The sequence below is a fragment of the Eulemur rufifrons genome, chromosome 10 (assembly GCF_041146395.1).
Source record: "Eulemur rufifrons isolate Redbay chromosome 10, OSU_ERuf_1, whole genome shotgun sequence".
NCBI classification, from domain to species: Eukaryota; Metazoa; Chordata; class Mammalia; order Primates; family Lemuridae; genus Eulemur; species Eulemur rufifrons.
This window is the reverse complement of record NC_090992.1, coordinates 31,956,027-31,974,007: the sequence shown is the minus strand read 5'-3', so window position 1 is coordinate 31,974,007 and position 17,981 is coordinate 31,956,027. Positions and strand designations below refer to the sequence as shown.

At 46.3% G+C, this 17,981-nt stretch overlaps 1 protein-coding gene across 1 annotated transcript in view; it reads left to right on the top strand.

Annotated features, from left to right (window-relative positions):
* AFAP1L1 (actin filament associated protein 1 like 1) overlaps positions 1-17,417 on the top strand; it is a 58,263-nt gene extending 40,846 nt beyond the window's left edge. Inside the window, exons 10-19 of the mRNA XM_069484384.1 lie at positions 277-361; positions 603-755; positions 1,934-2,145; positions 3,677-3,822; positions 4,472-4,544; positions 6,155-6,266; positions 10,317-10,481; positions 12,461-12,639; positions 14,516-14,644; positions 16,862-17,417. Coding sequence (XP_069340485.1) covers positions 277-361; positions 603-755; positions 1,934-2,145; positions 3,677-3,822; positions 4,472-4,544; positions 6,155-6,266; positions 10,317-10,481; positions 12,461-12,639; positions 14,516-14,644; positions 16,862-16,885 — 1,278 coding nt within the window. The 3' untranslated portion in view covers positions 16,886-17,417. The remainder of the gene's footprint in view (positions 1-276; positions 362-602; positions 756-1,933; positions 2,146-3,676; positions 3,823-4,471; positions 4,545-6,154; positions 6,267-10,316; positions 10,482-12,460; positions 12,640-14,515; positions 14,645-16,861) is intronic.
* Positions 17,418-17,981: the final 564 nt, after the last annotated feature.

The window sequence follows — 17,981 nt, the reverse complement described above, 5'->3', positions numbered from 1 at the left end:
CCAGTTTTGTCCATCCCCACTATGCCGCTGGAGGGAACTTCCTACACAAGGCTAGATTATATAATACCAGTCCAGCTCCCTGTCACCTGCCAAATACAGTGCAAACTCCTAAGACATTTATCTCAATGTAGCACGGTATCAGGCACACAATAGTTGCTGACAAATACTCGGTAGCTAATTATCATGTACATGGGCAGTTGGGAGGGGGGACTAAACCAATAAAGGGGTACTCCTGAGCGTGTCCTCTGATGTGGGGCTGTCTGTGTCCCCTTCCAGAGGCTGTCCCAAGAGAAGCAGACCTCAGATTCCGACAGCCTGGGCATGGGCGACAACTGTTCTACCCTTGGCCGCCGGGAGGATGGTAGGAGCCTCGGTGGGGGCTGGGGGGAGGTTCAGGCTAGAGAACGCTGGAGCTGGGAGGGGCCCTGCCCACAGGTACAGGGTGGCAGAGCAGGTCCTCACCACTCTGGAGACCTGGCTAAGGCGACCCTGCCTGTCATACCTGGAGCTGCAGGCCAAAAGGGCCTCCAGGAAGGCCTAGGGATGGGTGGGACTGGGGCCAGGGGTTCCCTCCCACCCCTGACTCATCTCTCCGGCCACAGGCAAGGGGAAGAAGAGCAGCCTGGCAGAGCTGAAGGGCTCCATGAGCAGGGCTGCGGGCCGCAAGATCACCCGCATCATCAGCTTCTCCAAGAGGAAGGCGCTGGCCGATGACCTGCAGACATCCTCCACGGAGGAGGAGGTTCCGTGCTGTGGTGGGTACGGGGCGTGGGAGGAGGGGAGTCCAGGTCCTGCGGAGGGACGCAGGCTGCTGGGCTGAAGCCAGGAGAACGTCCATGCCTCACCCACCCGGCCCCCAGGGCAGGGAAGAGAATGCAGCCTACTGGGTGCCTAAACCTCATTCTGCCAACACTCCAACAATCCCTGCCTTCCCATCTCTTCTCTCCCCTGATGCCCTGACGCTCAGCAAAAGGAAAAGCCACCTGACCCCCATATATCTGTGCTCCCGGTGACCTTACCCCAAATCCCTGCTCATTTCTGGGCCTCAGTTTCCCAGTTTCTTCCACAACAGTGAGAGGAGAGTGTATGTAATTTCCCAGCATAAAACATGCCAAATGTGAAATTCCCAGTCTTCTAAGGAAAGTTCTTGAATAAAAATATTTAAGTACTTTTTATTATAAATGCATTCAGTGTGAGTTAAATGTGAGTTGAAGGGGGAAAACATACTGTTTTGCTCGTGTAAATGCAGTGTTCCATACACCGGAATCCACGGGAAGTCACGTATGATACTTTGGATATGCAGTAATACTCTACTAGCCCTGAAAAACTATTGTAAAAGAACATGGCCATAAAGAAATATTTTGTAATCAGTGAATCAGAGCGTGTTATGCTAAAAAAAAAATAATAAATTTAAATCTCAAATGTTTAGAGGGAATTCTAAACCTGTGGGTCATCAGCTGTGCAGCGGTGCCTTGCTCAATTTTAGAATTCTTTGTCCTGGAGAGACGTTTTTGTCCCCACACGCTGCCACTAGGTGTCAGCATCATCCATCATTTTCCGTCTTTCAGTAACAGTTTTGATTTTGAGGGGAGAAAAGGCAAGAGAGAATTGTCTTTCATACGTTGTATATAGCAGTTCCTGCCCTCCTCATCAAGCGTGGTGCGGTCCAAAGGTAGCGCAGAGATGTACCACTGTCATTATCGGTCCCCATTTCACGGCTAGGAAACTGACACTCAGAGAGAAGAGCATGCCTGAGGTCACAGGTGGGGAGAGTGAGACGACAGGGCCCCAGGCCTTCTTTCCAGCTGTGGTGCAAAGGTTGTCCAGGCACCCTGTCCCCGGGGTGGAGATTGGCGCACCCAGCTTTGCGCCCCCCACTTGGGTGTCCCAGGGCGGGCTGTGGGGAGGTCACGCCGCTGGTGTCCCCTCCCAGGCTACCTGAACGTGCTGGTGAACCAGGGCTGGAAGGAACGCTGGTGCCGCCTGAAGTGCAACACTCTGTATTTCCACAAGGACCGCACGGACCTGCGGACCCACGTGAACGCCATCGCCCTCCGCGGCTGTGAGGTGGCCCCGGGCTTCGGGCCCCGACACCCGTTCGCCTTCAGGATCCTGCGCAACCGGCAGGAGGTGGCCATCCTGGAGGTGAGCGGAGGGAATCCCGGCAGTCCTCGGTGGCGGGACTCTGGCCCGCGTCTTGTTTTGGTTTGGGGCTCGGTACTGACACGACGAGGCTGACCCAGAAGCAGCGCAAGCCCAGCTGCCCTCAAGGGACCCAGGGAGGCTTCCCAGACGACATACAGGACACCCACTTAAATTTGGATTTCAGGTAAACAACGAATAATATTTTTAATACAAGTATATCCCGTGCAATATTTGGGACATACCAAATATTGGTAAAAAATTATTCGTTATTTACCTGAAATCCAAATTTAGCAGAGTATTCTGTATTTTCATTGACTAAGTCTGGCAGCCCCAGAACCAAGATTTGCATATTCTCCCTGACTTTAAAATCCCAAGGCTGAAAGGCACCTGGTCTGGTCCAACCCGATCTGATTGTGGAATCCTCTCTAAACCCTTCTCACCGGACAGCCTCCTCTGAGGGCGTCCTCCTCAGGTAAACCACTGCCCCTCCCAGCAAGCGACTCAGACTTCTAGGAAGATTTCCCCCATATGGAGTTAAAATCATTAAGATCTATGAAGGCAGTAACCATGCCTGTTGTGAATACTTTCGTTTTTCGAGAGCTCTGCTCGATGTCCAACACATACTGTGGGCTCAAGGAATATTTGTAGAATATTTGTGATTTCATTTCACTCGTTCATTGTCCTTCTTACCCATTGACACCCACCCTCCTCTCTGAGGTCACGCAGAATACGTGGGCTCTCTCTTCCACATGGCAACCCTTTGGCAATTTAGAATTTAAGATGTCCACACTGGATGAAAACTTGGGAAACGTAAAAAACTACCTTCCCCCATTACAGATAAGGAAACTGAGGCCAGGGCAGCCAAGTGCTTTGTCCAGGGCTCCGGGAAGGGTCCACGGTCTCTTGGTCTTGTCCTCGAACTAAGACCCAGCCTCTTGGTCTCGTTCTCTGCCCAGTACCCACTGCCTCTCTCAGTTCTTAAATTTCAAGAAATATTGCTTCTGTAACATTCAGCATTTGTGTGCTAATTTGATTTTATAATAATGCCCTTTAAATGAGAATTAACATAAGTATGTGTTTAGTTGACCTGCAACTTTTTGGAGGTTTTCCTATATACAGTATTATAATTATTTGAGAATTAATAACAAAAGAAAAAAATTGATTATGTGAGAAATAGCCTCCTCTAATAAAAAGTAAATATTTTTTAAAAATTTTCGAAAACACCCAAATGTTGGTTTTACATCCAAGAGGTTGTGAAGGCTCAGGGTAGATAGTGAGGGTCTGCTATCTCAGAGAGGTGGTCAGGGAGGGCCTCTCTGAGGAGGTGGTGTTTGAGCAGAAGCCTCAATAGAGAGAAGGCAGGGCCCCTAGCATTTCTGGATGTGTGTTCTAGTCTTACTCCTCTTTGATCCCTAAGTGCTGGGAACATGATAGGTACTTGCAAATATTTCTAGGTTTGGCTGAAGCGCACAGGTCGCTGGGAGCCCTGGCAGTACCAAAGTGAACTCTGCCTTTGCCCCCTCTCCCTCAGGCAAGCTGTTCAGAAGACATGGGCCGCTGGCTTGGGCTGCTGCTGGTGGAGATGGGCTCCAAAGTCACTCCTGAGGCTCTGCACTACGACTACGTGGACGTGGAGACCTTAACCAGCATCGTCAGTGCGGGGCGTAACTCCTTCCTGTAAGGGTTGCCGCCCGCCGGCCACACCCGCCCGGGGCCTTCCCTGTCTCAGCTCCCCCTCAGAGGCTGGGTCCAGCTTTCCACACTGGGAGGAAAGGGAGGAGGAGCTGAGGCAGACTCTGCTTCCCTGGGAAGCTGGAACCGGTGCCGCTTCTTCCAGGAAGGACAAGGGAGCTCGCTGTAGCCCAGGGTCAGGGCAAGCTGTGGATGGAATGAGCAAAAGAAGCCCTGGAGTAGTGCCCTGGGCTCCGCCCTCACACCATGGGACCTCGGGCTCTCACGCCCTTGAGCATGGCCGTGTGGTTAGTGCATGAAGTTCAGCATTAGAAGAGCCAGTTTCGAGTCCCAGCTGTGTCACCACCACCTGTGGGAGCTAGTGCTGGTTGCTTGCCATCTTGGGTCCTCTGTTTACTGACTCATAGGGTAGTGGTGACGAATTAACCTGCCTTCCGTTCATTGTGGGAATCACACTGGTTCTGCCTGTGAAGCCCTAACACAGCACATGGCACGTTGCCTGCCATGTTGCTATTGCTAATCTTCTGACCTGCATTAACAGCTGTTGCCGGAATCAAACGAGAGTGTAGACAGGGAACCACTGTAAGCCGCAAAGTGTCATCATCATCATCATTACTGTACTTTTATTTTCTAGATATGCAAGATCCTGCCAGAATCAGTGGCCTGAGCCCCGAGTCTATGATGATGTTCCTTACGAAAAGATGCAGGTATGGTCCATCGGGCTGCCCAGGAATGTGGCAAAGGCCACTTACTTAGCTCTCCTTCACTGCTCCTTTTATCTTCCACCTCAAAGAGATGATGTTCATTTAACTAGCAGCAGCCAGAAGGGGAGCCCCTTCTTATCACAGATGGTGGCTCAGGACGAGAAGTCCCTGGCACAAGAGGCTGGGCAGTGCAGTGCAGAGAGCCCCCGACCCGGAGGAAGGAGGGCTCCGTAGACTGCCAAGCACTGCGGACACGTGAGGCATCGTCTCCAGTTTGAGCAAGGCGCTTGGGCTCCTCTCTGTTTGTTGCTCTGGGACCTGATGCTGGTGATTCCACGGTGCCCAGGGCAGATGCTGACTATGGGGCTGCCCCAAAGGCCTTCCCCTGGTGGCATTCACAGTCTGGGCTTCAGCTCCCAGGACAGTCTCCCTGTTTTGCTTGCTAAACCAAGTAGATGCCAGCTGATTCATTCACAGTGAGGCTTCTGTAGCCACATGACCTGGAATGCTCACGGCAGCATGCGCTGTGCCGTCCCCTCCCTTAGGAAGCCACAGGAGAGCCACGCTCTGATCAGATGCTGGCCGGAGGGTCAGGCCTCACAGCTAGCGGGGAGAGACAGAAGCAAGCTGCCGGACAGCACACGCGTCTGTCGGCCAGGATCCCTGCCTCGGACGGTGCCGGGTGACACTCTGAATTCTCACCTGCGGGACTCCCTTTTCTAGAAACTTCTCCAGCCATCCTTCTTCTGTTCATATGGTCTTTCTTCAGACTCAGATGAACCAGTGGATGCAGCTTGAAGTTTTTCTTAGTTGCAGAGTTTAGTAGCAAGCCCCCTTAGCACTTAAGGACGTGAACGTTGGAATCAGACTCAGGGCTGAGGCTGTTACCTCGGGCTTCACTTCTCTAGTCCTCATTTCCTGGCTCCAAATGGATACGATAAAACCTACCTTCTAGGACTATTGCAAGAATTAAGTGAAATATTTTATGTAAAAAAATTTAGCACGGTGTCTGCACATTAGAAGGTCCAAGAGTAAATATTACTGTTGTAAACAACATCATTGGTTTTTACAGTATTATCACATTCCACCCATGGTTTCCTGAGCTTTGACTGGATTTTGAGTGTTCCTAATATACTCTTCATGCATAAATGCATAGTCAATCTATTAAGTTATAGCACTTCTACCAATGACTGATCTCATCCATGGCATTTTTTTTCCCTGTGGAAAGACTATATTAGCAATTCAGAAAATTATAAGGGTACTTCCAAATGATGTGAGGACTAAAATATCTGTGATAAATCAAACCTGGTCTTTTGACACTTTATAATTTTCCCTTCTCAGCAGGTACTCCAGTTTAGGGCTGCCTTCTGCTTCTCCCCTACCCCACAACCCCTCACCAGGAAGGTGCGAAGTTCAAGTGATACACTGCTAGTGAAAGTGTTTTATAAACTGTTGAGTGCTACACAACAATTATAAAGGCCAAGATCTCTGAGCAAAGAGTGCTTATACCAAGCAAGGACCAGAACGCGCCCCTGCATTACCCCTGCAGTACCCTTGCATTGATGAGTCTGAGCCTGCCTGCACTTGACCTTCTTTCTCCATCTCCCGCACAGGACGAGGAGCCCGAGCGCCCCACTGGGGCCCAGGTGAAGCGCCACGCCTCCTCCTGCAGTGAGAAGTCCCACCGTGTGGACCCGCAGGTCAAAGTCAAGCGTCATGCCTCCAGTGAGTTCTGTGTGGGCCTGCCCTGCTGAGCAGGGGGAAAGAGAGGGAAGCAGTCTATTGGAAGGGGTCTCAGAATCAGTTTCCTCCAGGGGTCGGGTGGGTAAATAAATGACTGAAGTGAGACACAAGAAAATACTCTACCCTAACACACAAGCACAATGATAAAGGGCAGCTAGCATGTGGCCTCAGAGGGAATATGACAGGGACTTGGGGGGACCGTAGGAAACTGGAGCACTCAGGTCCCAACTGTAGGGGTAGCTTCTGCTCAGCTCCAGCCGATGGTCCCCCCACAGCTCTGTCAGTCCCCCAGTGACAGATTTGACAATTATTCAAAAGAGGCCAGAAATGTAAACATTTTGTGAAACCTACTTATTTTTTAATATCAACCACTACTTTTTAAAAAAATTAACATCAAATGAGGCCAAAGAGAAAGAGAAATTGTCCACCAGCTGTATCAGTTTCAGAGCTAACAATTTGTGATTTCTGATTTGGGGTAACAAACACCCTGGACCCAGCTCCCCTCTGTGTCCCAGCCCTAGCTCTACCTAGCACCCCGCAGGGTCTCTGTGAATTGCCTGATTGCCACATGGCACGGTGATGACTAAGGTGCCAGATAACTGTGCTGTAAGTTCTGTTTGGTTTCCAACGCTAATCTCTGCTCCTGTGTGATTTATCTCTACCAGCAAGCCAGCTTCCTGTAGGACGGCATGTTCCAAGGGTTCTTCCTTTGTTGCTTTACATTTCTAATCCCCAGCATCTGAACAATGTCAAGTTCTGTTCTTTGCTCTCTGAAGATCTATTTTTTAAAATACTTTTTTTTATATGATAGCTTCATTTCACTAGTATAGATAATCCCTTTCTAGGGGTCAGGAAATCTGTATTCCATCCTCCCTTGACCACTAAATTACTATATAACTTCGGAAAAAGTCCTTTCTCCTCCCTGGGTCTGAGTTTTCTCTCTAAACAATTAGAGGGTTGCTGCATAACATTCTTTATTTTCTACTCTCATAGGCCCTAGAAATACGGGGCATGTAAGGATTAAAGAAATCACAAAATGTAAAAAACAAAAATGCTAACAACAAAGACAAAAAAAAGTAGATCCTCCCTTGAAATCAAATCTTATATGAAAGTCCAGTTTATAAAAGAAGTATAAAAGTGGAGCTACTGCCAGACATGGTGGCTCATGCTTTTTAATACCAGCTGCTCAGGAGGCTGAGGCAGGAGGATTGCTTGAGGCTAGGAATTTGAGACCAGCCTGGGCAACATAAACAGACCTTGTCTCTAACAAAAAAGTTTTTTAAATTAGCCAGGCATGGTGTCACATGCCTGTAGTCCCAGCTACTTATGGGAGGAGGGTTGTGATAAAAAGTAGAGATTCTCTGGTTGAGGCCCACTTGGCCTCCCCGCGCCCATAGAGTGGACTGTTAGCCATCACTGTGAAGCCATAGGGTTCCTTGAAGGGCAGTAGGAAAACGCAATGGAAAATCACTGATGTAGTCCAACAACATTGTTTTTCAGATGAAGAAACTGAAGAATACAAAAAGTTCATTTGGGCTGCTATAACAAGATACCATAGTGACTTGTAAACAATAGAAATTTACTTCTCATAGTTAGAGAGCCTGGGAAGTCCAAGATCAAGGTGCCAACAGATTTGGTATCTGGCAAGGACCCATTTCCTGGTTCACTGATGTCTATCCTTTTGCTCTCTGGGGTATCTCCTGTAAGGGTACTAATCCCATTCACAAGGGCTCTACCCTCATGACCTTATCACCTACCACAGGCCCCACCTCCAAATAACATCACATTAGGGGTTAGGTTTCAACATGTGAATTTGGGAGGGATATAAACATTCAGTCTTTAGCAAAAAAGTCTTGCCCAAGATCATGTATTAATTACTTATTGCTACATAAAAAATTACCCAAAACTTAGCAGCTGAAAACAATGCACATGTGTTATGTTACACAGTTTCTGTGGGTGAGGAACCCTGAGCAGCTTAGTTAGGCAGTATTGGCTTGGGGTGTCTCGTGAAGTGCAGTCAAGATGTCAGTTTGTCATCGGAAGTCACCTAAACACTTGACAGACTGGAGGATCCACTCCTAAGATGGCTCACTTGCATGCCTGGCAAGTTTGTGCTGGTGTTTGGGAGGAAGGACCACGAGGACCTCTCCATAGGGTTGCCTGTCTTCATGGTGTAACAGCTGGCTTCCCCCAGCGCAAGTGACCCAAGAGGGAGCAGCAAGGCAGATACTGCAAGATATTTTATGACATAGCTTTAGAAGTCACACTCTGTCATTTCTGCAATATCCTAATGGTTACATAGGAGGGGACTACAAAAGGCCAGGAATATCAAGACACAAGAATCATGGAGGCCAAGCAGACTGCTGAGAAAACTGGTGGTCTGAGAAGCTCCATGACCCACTCCCTAGCAAAACAACCATAACTGGTGAAAATTATTAAAATAAACAATCATTTAAAGTCTCTGGAAATTGTCCTAAGGACATATAGCAAATGAAGAAACATTTATTCTAGAAAACTTACAAAATCTCAGTAAGAACAGTGGGAGTTTATCCCCTACCCCCAATTTGGTGTGAAAGAATCTCCACTCCAGGCAGTTGTGGACAAGAAAACGGGGCTCCCGCTTCCCCCAGCTCCCAATCAAGGGCCATGGTATCTCCTCAGGAAGGGCAAGCCACCAGCACTTTTCATCATGTCTAGCTCCACGTTGCAGAGGCTAAATTCCAGATGAGTGCAGCCAAGAGGTAGGGAGCTCTTGTCCTCTCCCAGTTCATAGGGAAGAGGCTTTGCCTCAGGTGGGGCAGGCCAAGAATACCAGAACTCTGATCGCCTCACCCCAGCTCACTCGTAGGGCAGAGGTTCTATACTGGCAGAAGCAAGCAGAGAAAATGAGAGGTAACTGCCCCCACCCAGCACCCTGCTCATAAAGCAGGAGTGTCACGCCAAGCAAAACAGGATGTCTTAATCTGTTTTGTGCCACTATAACAGAATACCTGAGACTCAGTAATTTAAACAGAAATTTAGTGGTTCACAGTTCTAGAAGCTGAGAAGTCCAAGATCAAGGTGCACGTATCTGACAAGGACCTTCTTGCTGCATCATCACATTGAAGAAAGCAGAAGGAAAAAGAGGCAAAAGGGGGCTCAACTTGCCCTTTTATAATGGGATAATCCCACCCATGAAGGCAGAGCCCTCATGGCCTAATCACCTATCAAAGGTCCCACCTTTTGATACCATTACAATGGCAATTAAATATCTAATATTTCAAATATCTAAATATTTGAATAAATAATGCCTGAAAACTTGCCAAATTTATTGAGGAACATTAATTTATACATCCACAAAGCTCAGTGGAGTCCAAGTAAGATATAAACAAAAGATACATCATGCTGACACCAAAGACTAGGAGAAAATTGAAGGCAGAAGAGAAAATCAACCCATCACTTACAAGAGAACCCCAATAAGATTAACGGCTAACTTTTCCTCTGTAACAATGGAGGCCAGAAGGCAGTGGGATAACATATTCAAAACACTGAAAGAAAATAACTGTGTCAACCAAGATCCTACATCCAGCAAAGGTATCTTGCAAAAAATTAAGGTAAAATGAGGACATTCCCAGATAAACAAAAACTGAGAAAGTGTGTTGCTAGCAGATCCAACTTACAAAAAATGCAAAAGGAAGCTCTTCAGGCTGAAAGCAAGTGTGACCTCAGACAGTAATTTGAATTCACACAAAAAACCAAACAACACTGGTAAACATTTTGTCTCCTTTATTTTCTAACTGAGTTGAAAAAGTATTAATAATTATATGAAGCTATTTATTTGCATTTTGTTGGGCCTATAGTGTATAGAAAGGCAAAAATTTGACAAGAATAGCACAAAGGAAGTGGGTAGGAGTAAGAAAATGACACCAGATGGTAAATAAAAAGATTAATATAACTATAAATATAGAGTTGCTCTCCTTTCTTCTCTCAGATTCTTTAACAAACATAAAATTATATAAAATAATTTCCTTTTCCTTCCCCACATCTCTGCAGGTGCCAATCAATACAAGTATGGCAAGAATCGGGCTGAGGAGGATGCCCGGAGGTACCTGGTAGAAAAAGAGAAGCTGGAGAAAGAGAAAGAGACAATTCGGACAGAGCTGATGGCACTGCGGCAGGAGAAGAGGGAACTGAAGGAAGCCATTCGGAGCAGCCCAGGTACCTACGTGGGTGTGGTCCTGAGCACCCATGGGTGTCTCAGCCTTGGGCACAGTAGGAGGAGATCTTTTGCACAGGTCACCTGGTTTCCTAACCAGGAGAGGTCGGCTTCTCCTCCCCTTCCTCCTCCTCCTCTTCCTCCTCTTCATCAGCATCATAATTCCTTCTAATTAAAGGAAGTGCCATCAATTTAATAACTGTTTTGGAGTAAGGGGATGAAAAAGCATCACAATAATGTGTACACTTAATGTAGTAAGATGCATTCTGACTTAAGAAATGTGAAAAACAAAGTGTACCTTAGAATCAGGGAAATAAGAAAGATCATTTTGAACCCCACCTTCGTTCATTCACAGATATGTATGAGACATTGGTCCAGGTGCTGGGAGTGATGGACAGTGACACTTTCCCAGGATCCTCTTCAGAATCCAGGCACCTCGGCAGGCCCTGCTTGCTCTGGGCTCCTCCACACCCCATTTTCTTCTGTGTTTCCTTTGAATTCTCTAACTGCATTTTGCCAAACTTTCAGCCTAAGGTTTCTCCACTTGCTGGAGGGAACAAAAGTCCTGTCCTTATACAATATGTCCAAGCTCATGTAGCCCTATAAGAATCTGATGGAACTATGGACTCTTTTCTAAGAAGAAACACCACAGTTCACAATGTTGCAACAATTTCAGGAGCTCATGTTCCTGTCTGTTCAGCCCATCCATAGATTGCCTAAGACTCCAGGAGCCTCGAATTGAGAACTTCCGGTTTAAAAACTAAGACCTGTTCTGTGTGGCCAAGAACCAGAATCAAGCAGAGGAAGGCAGTCTGGTTTCATTATAAAGAATTTTCTAAAGGTCAAAACCAGGATTTGGAGCAGACTGACTATCCTCCTTGTCCTGCTCAGTTTTTTTTTTTTTCTATAGCACTATCACTTTGTAACATACCAGATTATTATTTTTTATTTATTGTCACACACACATATACACACATGAACATAAGCTCCATAAGGGTAAGGATCTTTGCCTATTTTGTTCAATGAACTATCTCATGGGCCTAGGACAGTGCCTGATACACAGCATAGTAAGCACTCAATACATATTTACTGAACAAATGAATCTAAAGAATTCATTCATTCATTCATTACTGGAAAACCCTCCAATGTGGTCTCCCTTGGGGCAAAGAATGGAACTAATTTTTAAGCCTGGTAAGACCCAACACTCAGCACTAAAAAGATACTAATATAGGTTTGTTGGATTAAACTGAATAAGCAGCAAAATCTTACTAGAAACTGATCTGTGTAAAGCCCTGTGTTATAACTCTTGTTTACAAGTAACAAACCCAAGGCAAACTGGCATAGAAATGAAAAGAAGAAAAATGTCACTGGAAAATTGAAAGATTGGGTATAGTGAGGTCCAGGGACTTAAAAGATGTCCCCAGGAGCTAAGCTTATTTCTCTTACTCTTGCTTCTGCCCCCTTACTTTGGTTTCCTTCTACCCCTTGTGGAGGCACAGTGGCCGCACAGCTCTCGCCCTCATCAATCCTCTCAGCTACCCCAGGGGAGAGCTTCTCTTCCCAAGGATGGCCACAGAAGCCTCAGGATTCACTCTGATTGTCCAACCTTGACCCCTAATACAATCACTGTGACCAGCAGATGAGTTGTGATTACAGGCCAGGCCTAAGTTATGTGCCAAACCCTTGAATTAGGAGTGAAGTCAGCCTCACCCAAATTATGTGGAATGAGAGGGAAAAGCTGGTGCCCCAGTGAGAAATCAGGGTGCTATTTCCAGAAGATGTGGAGATGGGGACCAGGCAGGTAAAGACCACACCCACCCAGCATGGAGCTGGAAACCCAGGCCCAAAGTCATTCTCTTAACCAGGACTGAGGAGCTGGGAAGGCCCTCTGTAAGAGGCAGACGAAGGCCCAAGGCCCTGCCAGACTCCCTGATGCTTCGGGTCAGGTTCAGCGGTTTCTCATCAGTGTCTCTGGACTCAGGAGCAAAGTTAAAGGCTCTGGAGGAAGCCGTGGCCACCCTGGAAGCCCAGTGTCGGGTGAAGGAGGAGCGCCGGATCGACCTGGAGCTGAGGCTGGTGGCTGTGAAGGAGCGATTGCAGCAGTCCCTGGCAGGGGGCCCGGCCCTGGGGCTGTCCATGAGTGGCAAGAACAAGAGTGGGGTGAGTCCACTGCCTTCTACGCCAGGGGCAGCTGCTCCCCAATCCCTTCACACACTACAGATCTCTCCATCGTGACCATTCTTTGGGGTAGGGGTCATGCTCACTTACAGATGAGAAAACTGAGGTCCAAAGATGTGGGGGGACATGCCACCAGTGGCACAGCTAGGAAGAGGACTCTTGAAGCAAGTTGTCTTGGTTCTCTGGCCTGTTGTCCTCTCCATAGCAGCACCACAATTTGACTTTTTATCCTGAAGGTGATCTTCGAAATGGCCTTGGAGTTATTGATGATAATAATAGCTACCATATGCTGAATAACAAAACATGTGTTGATCGATTACCATAAACAGGTACAGCATCTTAAGCTCACACAATCTTCATGGCAGTCCTATGAGGTAGTATTACGTGTATCATTGACAGACAAGGAAACTGAGGTTCAGCAACCCTGCAAGGAAGGTACTCGCCTCTAGTGGGACTTTCTCGGAGGAAACTTCCCTAACCTCATCTGTATCATGGTTTCTCAACCTCAGCACTACTTCAATGTTGGGCCAATAATTCTGTTTTAGAGGGGACTGTTCTGTTCGAAGAATGGTTAGCAGCACCCTAGCCTCTAACCCACTGGTTGCCAGTAGCACCCTACCCCCAGTTATGACAGTCAAAAATATCTCCAGAAATTTCCAGAAATGTCCCCTCGGAGAGCAAAATTGGCCCTAGTTGGAAACCACTGGTCTAAATTACCAACAATTCCCTGTTATTCTTCCTCATAGCACTTAACCACAATTTGTGTGTCTGTGTTTGTGTATATATATGTGTGTCCTTACTTGCCCAATTTCTATCTCCTCCACTAGATTGTATTTTTATTAAGAATTGGGCTATATCTGTTTTGTTTATTATTAAATCCCTGCCCTTTACAGAGTCTGAAAAATAGTAGGAGTGCAGTAAGTGTTTGTCGAATGAATAAATGTTGTGCCTGCTTTCAGGCACGGAAGTTAAGACTCAAAGAGATGAAATAACTTGTCTAACCAGTATGACTTGTCAGTGGGAGATGCATCATTATTGTCCCAGGTTGCACTGCCTGCCTCTCCGTGAGACATCCCCAGCCTCATTTTATGGATGAAGAACAGGAAGGCCAGGGACAAAACAACCTCCCAGAGTGACAAAGTGCTCGTGGATGAGCTAGAACTTGTTTATTCATCCCAGCTGCTTGCTCCCACCAGTGTGCCCTGATGTTCCCATTCCAGAGCACTTTTCCCTCCATTTTTGATTTTTTTGACATCCTTTGGAGATAAAGAGAAGACTTCTCTAAATTCCTTGCAGGCTTAGCTGTTAAGATGTCACACTTAAGAAACTACATCCATTCTCAACACGGACAAAGCAGAGCAAAACAACAACAACAACAACAACAAACAACCACATCCTACATCCAATTAGGTACCAAGCAATTACCTGGAAAATGTCAGGAATGAGGCAGTGTGGAAATGAGAAGGAATACGGGAGAGAAGCTGAGCAGGGCTGTGGGGCTGGAATCCTGGCTCTCCCACTTGTCAGCCATGGGACCTGCCACAACAACTTGACCTTCCTCATTTCCTCACCTGTAAATTGGGATGGCTAATAATGGCGCCTACTTCATGGGCTTGTTGAAAAGCTAAACGAGCTAATCCACGCAATGCCTGGTACATAGTGAGGGTCCAGTAATTTTAGTTGTCATTACCTTTATCCCAAGGCCCTAAGTATCTTCTTCCTCTCACTTTGTCCAATGCTGTCATGTCTGCCTAGTGCCTTCTATTTTAAAGTGTCCTCATTCTTTTGAGGACAGGTTGCTGGGTGCAGGTAGCCGGCACCAGACCTCACCTATGTAACTATTTCTTGCCATCAACAGGATACTGCAAATAAACTCCCGAACAATGTTCCAGAGCAAGCTCTCCCTGTCAACTGTGTTTCTGAGCTGAGGAAGAGGAGCCCATCCATTGTAGCCGCCAACCAAGGCAGGGTGCTGCAGAAAGCCAAGGTACGGCAATAGTTCAGCTCATCACAAGTCAGAGATCTGGAAGCCCCCTTTATATGGAACCTCACCCAAAACCAAAAAAAAATCAGCTAGTGAGAAAGGCAGAGAATTGCCAATACACTTCTATGATAAAACTCATAAACTTTCCTCAGAGAGGACGATCCTCAGATCTCATTCAGAATCTATTCACTGTTAATACATATTTCTAACAAGCTCAGTCATCTGGTTTCTGAACCACAATGTGTTCTGAGACAGGAGAGGTTCCATCGCATAGGTGAGGAAACTGAAGATCGAGGTGATGGGACGTGCCCAGGGTTATGCAAGGCATCCCTGCAAGGGCAGGATGCAAACCTGCCTGGTCCAATTCTAAGTCCAGGGCTCACTACAGGATGCTGGTCCACAGTCCCTTCTGTGTGACTCTCAGGGTCAACTGTGTTTCAGAACTTTTTGGATTTTATAAAGGTAATGTGGTACATATTTATGATGAAAAACCCCAAGTTCTCAGGTGGCACCCTGTAAGCAAACATGTTAATTCTACAGCCAGGCGTGAATATTCACACCACATGAAATAAATGAAGATTATAAACAGCCTCACATCAGTTCAGGTCAGGTTTTGCCACCAGATGAGTTTGTACCAAAACACTTGAGAAATATTTTGGTTTCAGACCTTTCTGGATTTCAGAATTGCAGATAAGAAAGTGTGGACCTGTCTTAGTCTATTATCCGTGACTTGTAACAGAATACCTGAAACTGGGTAATTTATAAAGAGAAAGAATTTATTTCTTAGAGTTATGGAGGCTGAAAAGTCTAAGGTTGAAGGGTACATCTGGTGAGAGCCTTCTTGCTGGTGGGGACTCTGCAGAGTCTGGAGGTGGCCCAGGGCATCACATGGCGAGAGAACTGAGCATGCCAGCTCAGGTCTCTTTTCCTCGTCTCATAAAGCCATCAGTCCCACTCCCATGATAACCCATTAATCCAAGAATGGATTAATCCATTCATGAGGGCAGAGCCCCCAGGACCCAATCACCTCTTAAAGGCCCCACCTCTCAATACTATCACATTGGGGATTAAATTTCAACATGAGTTTTGGAGGAAACAAACATTCAGACCATAGCAGGACCTGAAAACAAATGCCCAGCACATCAGAGATGCTCAATAAGCCTCTGCTGAAGTTGACACTGAGACCTGTCTGGCAGTAGCACAGAATGTCTGAAAAACTGGTGGGAACTTTGAACAGGGTAAAGGGACAGAAGGTGACAGGGGCAGAGGTGGCTGTTTTAATCACAGTGGCAGCAAAGACCCTTTCGAGGAGGGATCACATAAGCAGAGGCCTGAATGGAGCTTGAGGGAGTTACCCATGTGGGGGCCTGAGGGAACGATGATCCAGGCAGAGAGAAAAGCAAGTGCCAGGTCCCTGAAGTGGGAAAAAGCTTGACATGTTTGAAGAACATCAAGAAGGTCCACATGATTCCAGCGAAGGGAACAAAGCGTAAGCATTAAGAGAGAAAATCAGACAAGTAAGCGGCTAGGGGCCAGATCATCTACACCAGCAGTCAGCAACTTTTTCTAGAAAGGCCAGATTTTAATTATTTTAGGCTTTGTGGACCATGTGGTCTGTTCCACAGCCACTCAACTCTGCCATCGTAGCACAAAGGAAGCCATACACAATATGTAAACAAATGAGGAATAAGCCTGTGTCCCAATAAAACTTTATTTATGGGCACTGAAATTTGAATGTCATATAGTTTTAACATGTCGTGAAATCTTCTTCGTCTTTTGACTTTTTTCAAACATTTGAATATGTGAAAACCATTCTTAGCTGATAGGTTATACAAAAACAGGCAACAGGCCGGATTTGGCCCATGGGCTGTAGTTTGCCAGTCCTTTATCTAAAGCCTTGCAGGCCACTGAAGGAAATATGGATTTTGTTCTAACATAATGGAAAGTCATTGGAAAGTTTTGAGCTAAGAGTCTTGGAATACGAATTACAGTTTTAAAAGACCATTCTGGCTATTGTTTTGAGAATGGATGAGGGGACAAGAGAGACTAGCATGGAAAAGTGACTTAGGGCCACAGAAAGAGAGAGGGGACGAGGATCGGAGGGGTCTCTAACTTGGCCAGTGGAGATCATCATATAACTAGGTACTGTGAAACGTGTTTATCCAAGTCACACCAGAACAAATTCAACAAACTGGTTTGTTTTGCCTTTCTGTACTTTAGGAATGGGAAATGAAGAAGACCTAGAAATAGAATGAGGATTTCATTCCAAAGAAAATATCAGCTTGTCCACCTAAGGCGGAAATGCTTTTATCACAAGGAGATGCCAGGAGAAGACTGGAAGTCGCCCCCGCTCTCTGGAGCACCCAAAAGACCAGCGTTTATTGTCTGCATGATTTTAGGGGATATGGGGAGGGAAGAAGTAGAAGCGAATAGGAAAACAGAGGGCATCCTTATGACTTTACAAAGGGTGGAAATGTGGGTGGAGGGAGACAGAAGGCTGCACAGTTGTAAAGGTTTTGTTAGATGTCTTAGCATTCCCTTCTGAAGAAATGAAAGCACATGTGAATAAGCCATTCCATCCCATTCCCAGTCCTTAGAGCAAAGGAAGGCAGTGTTGAAACACCAGTGGTGTAGTGTAAAGACACAAGACTCGATCATCTGATCACTTTGTGCCAACTGGATTCATGCTGGGCATTACTGACAACCTCTGGGCAAGGCAAATGGGCTGAACAATCAATAACATTATCCCTGCCTGCATAAATGTGAACAAAAGCTATAGAGAACATGCGAATTGTACAATCATTCCTCATTTGCTTTAGAGCTAGACAGAGTGCAGCTACTAGAATCTTCTACATCTGAATGTTTTAAAATCAGATCTGAGTATGCAGAAGCCAGAAGTTCAGTAGCTGACATATTTTAAGCTCACAGTTGTACTCAATAACAGGAGCATGGAGTTCTAATGTCCACAGGATGTCGTAGACATTGTGGGGTGGGGTCATTTCTGGCAATCGAGTCCTTTACCTATTTTATATGACACTGAGGTAAACAGGAAGACACTATGTCTTTATCCTAATGAAGTCATCATCTTGCAATCAGAAGCCCACTGGTCTGCTCTTCCATATCTGGTATAAAGTAAAACTATCAGGGAAAACCAAGAGGATGGTGACTTATTTCCACCACATGGGTGCTAAGCCTTTTACAAACACTTGATACTTTTATAGGGCAAGGACCTCAAGTCCCGGGCAGTACCCTTACTGTGCTACTCACTATTGTCTCTACACTGTAGGCACTTTATGGGGCTGTCTTCAACACATTTCCCTCCAATAAAGATAAAAACCAT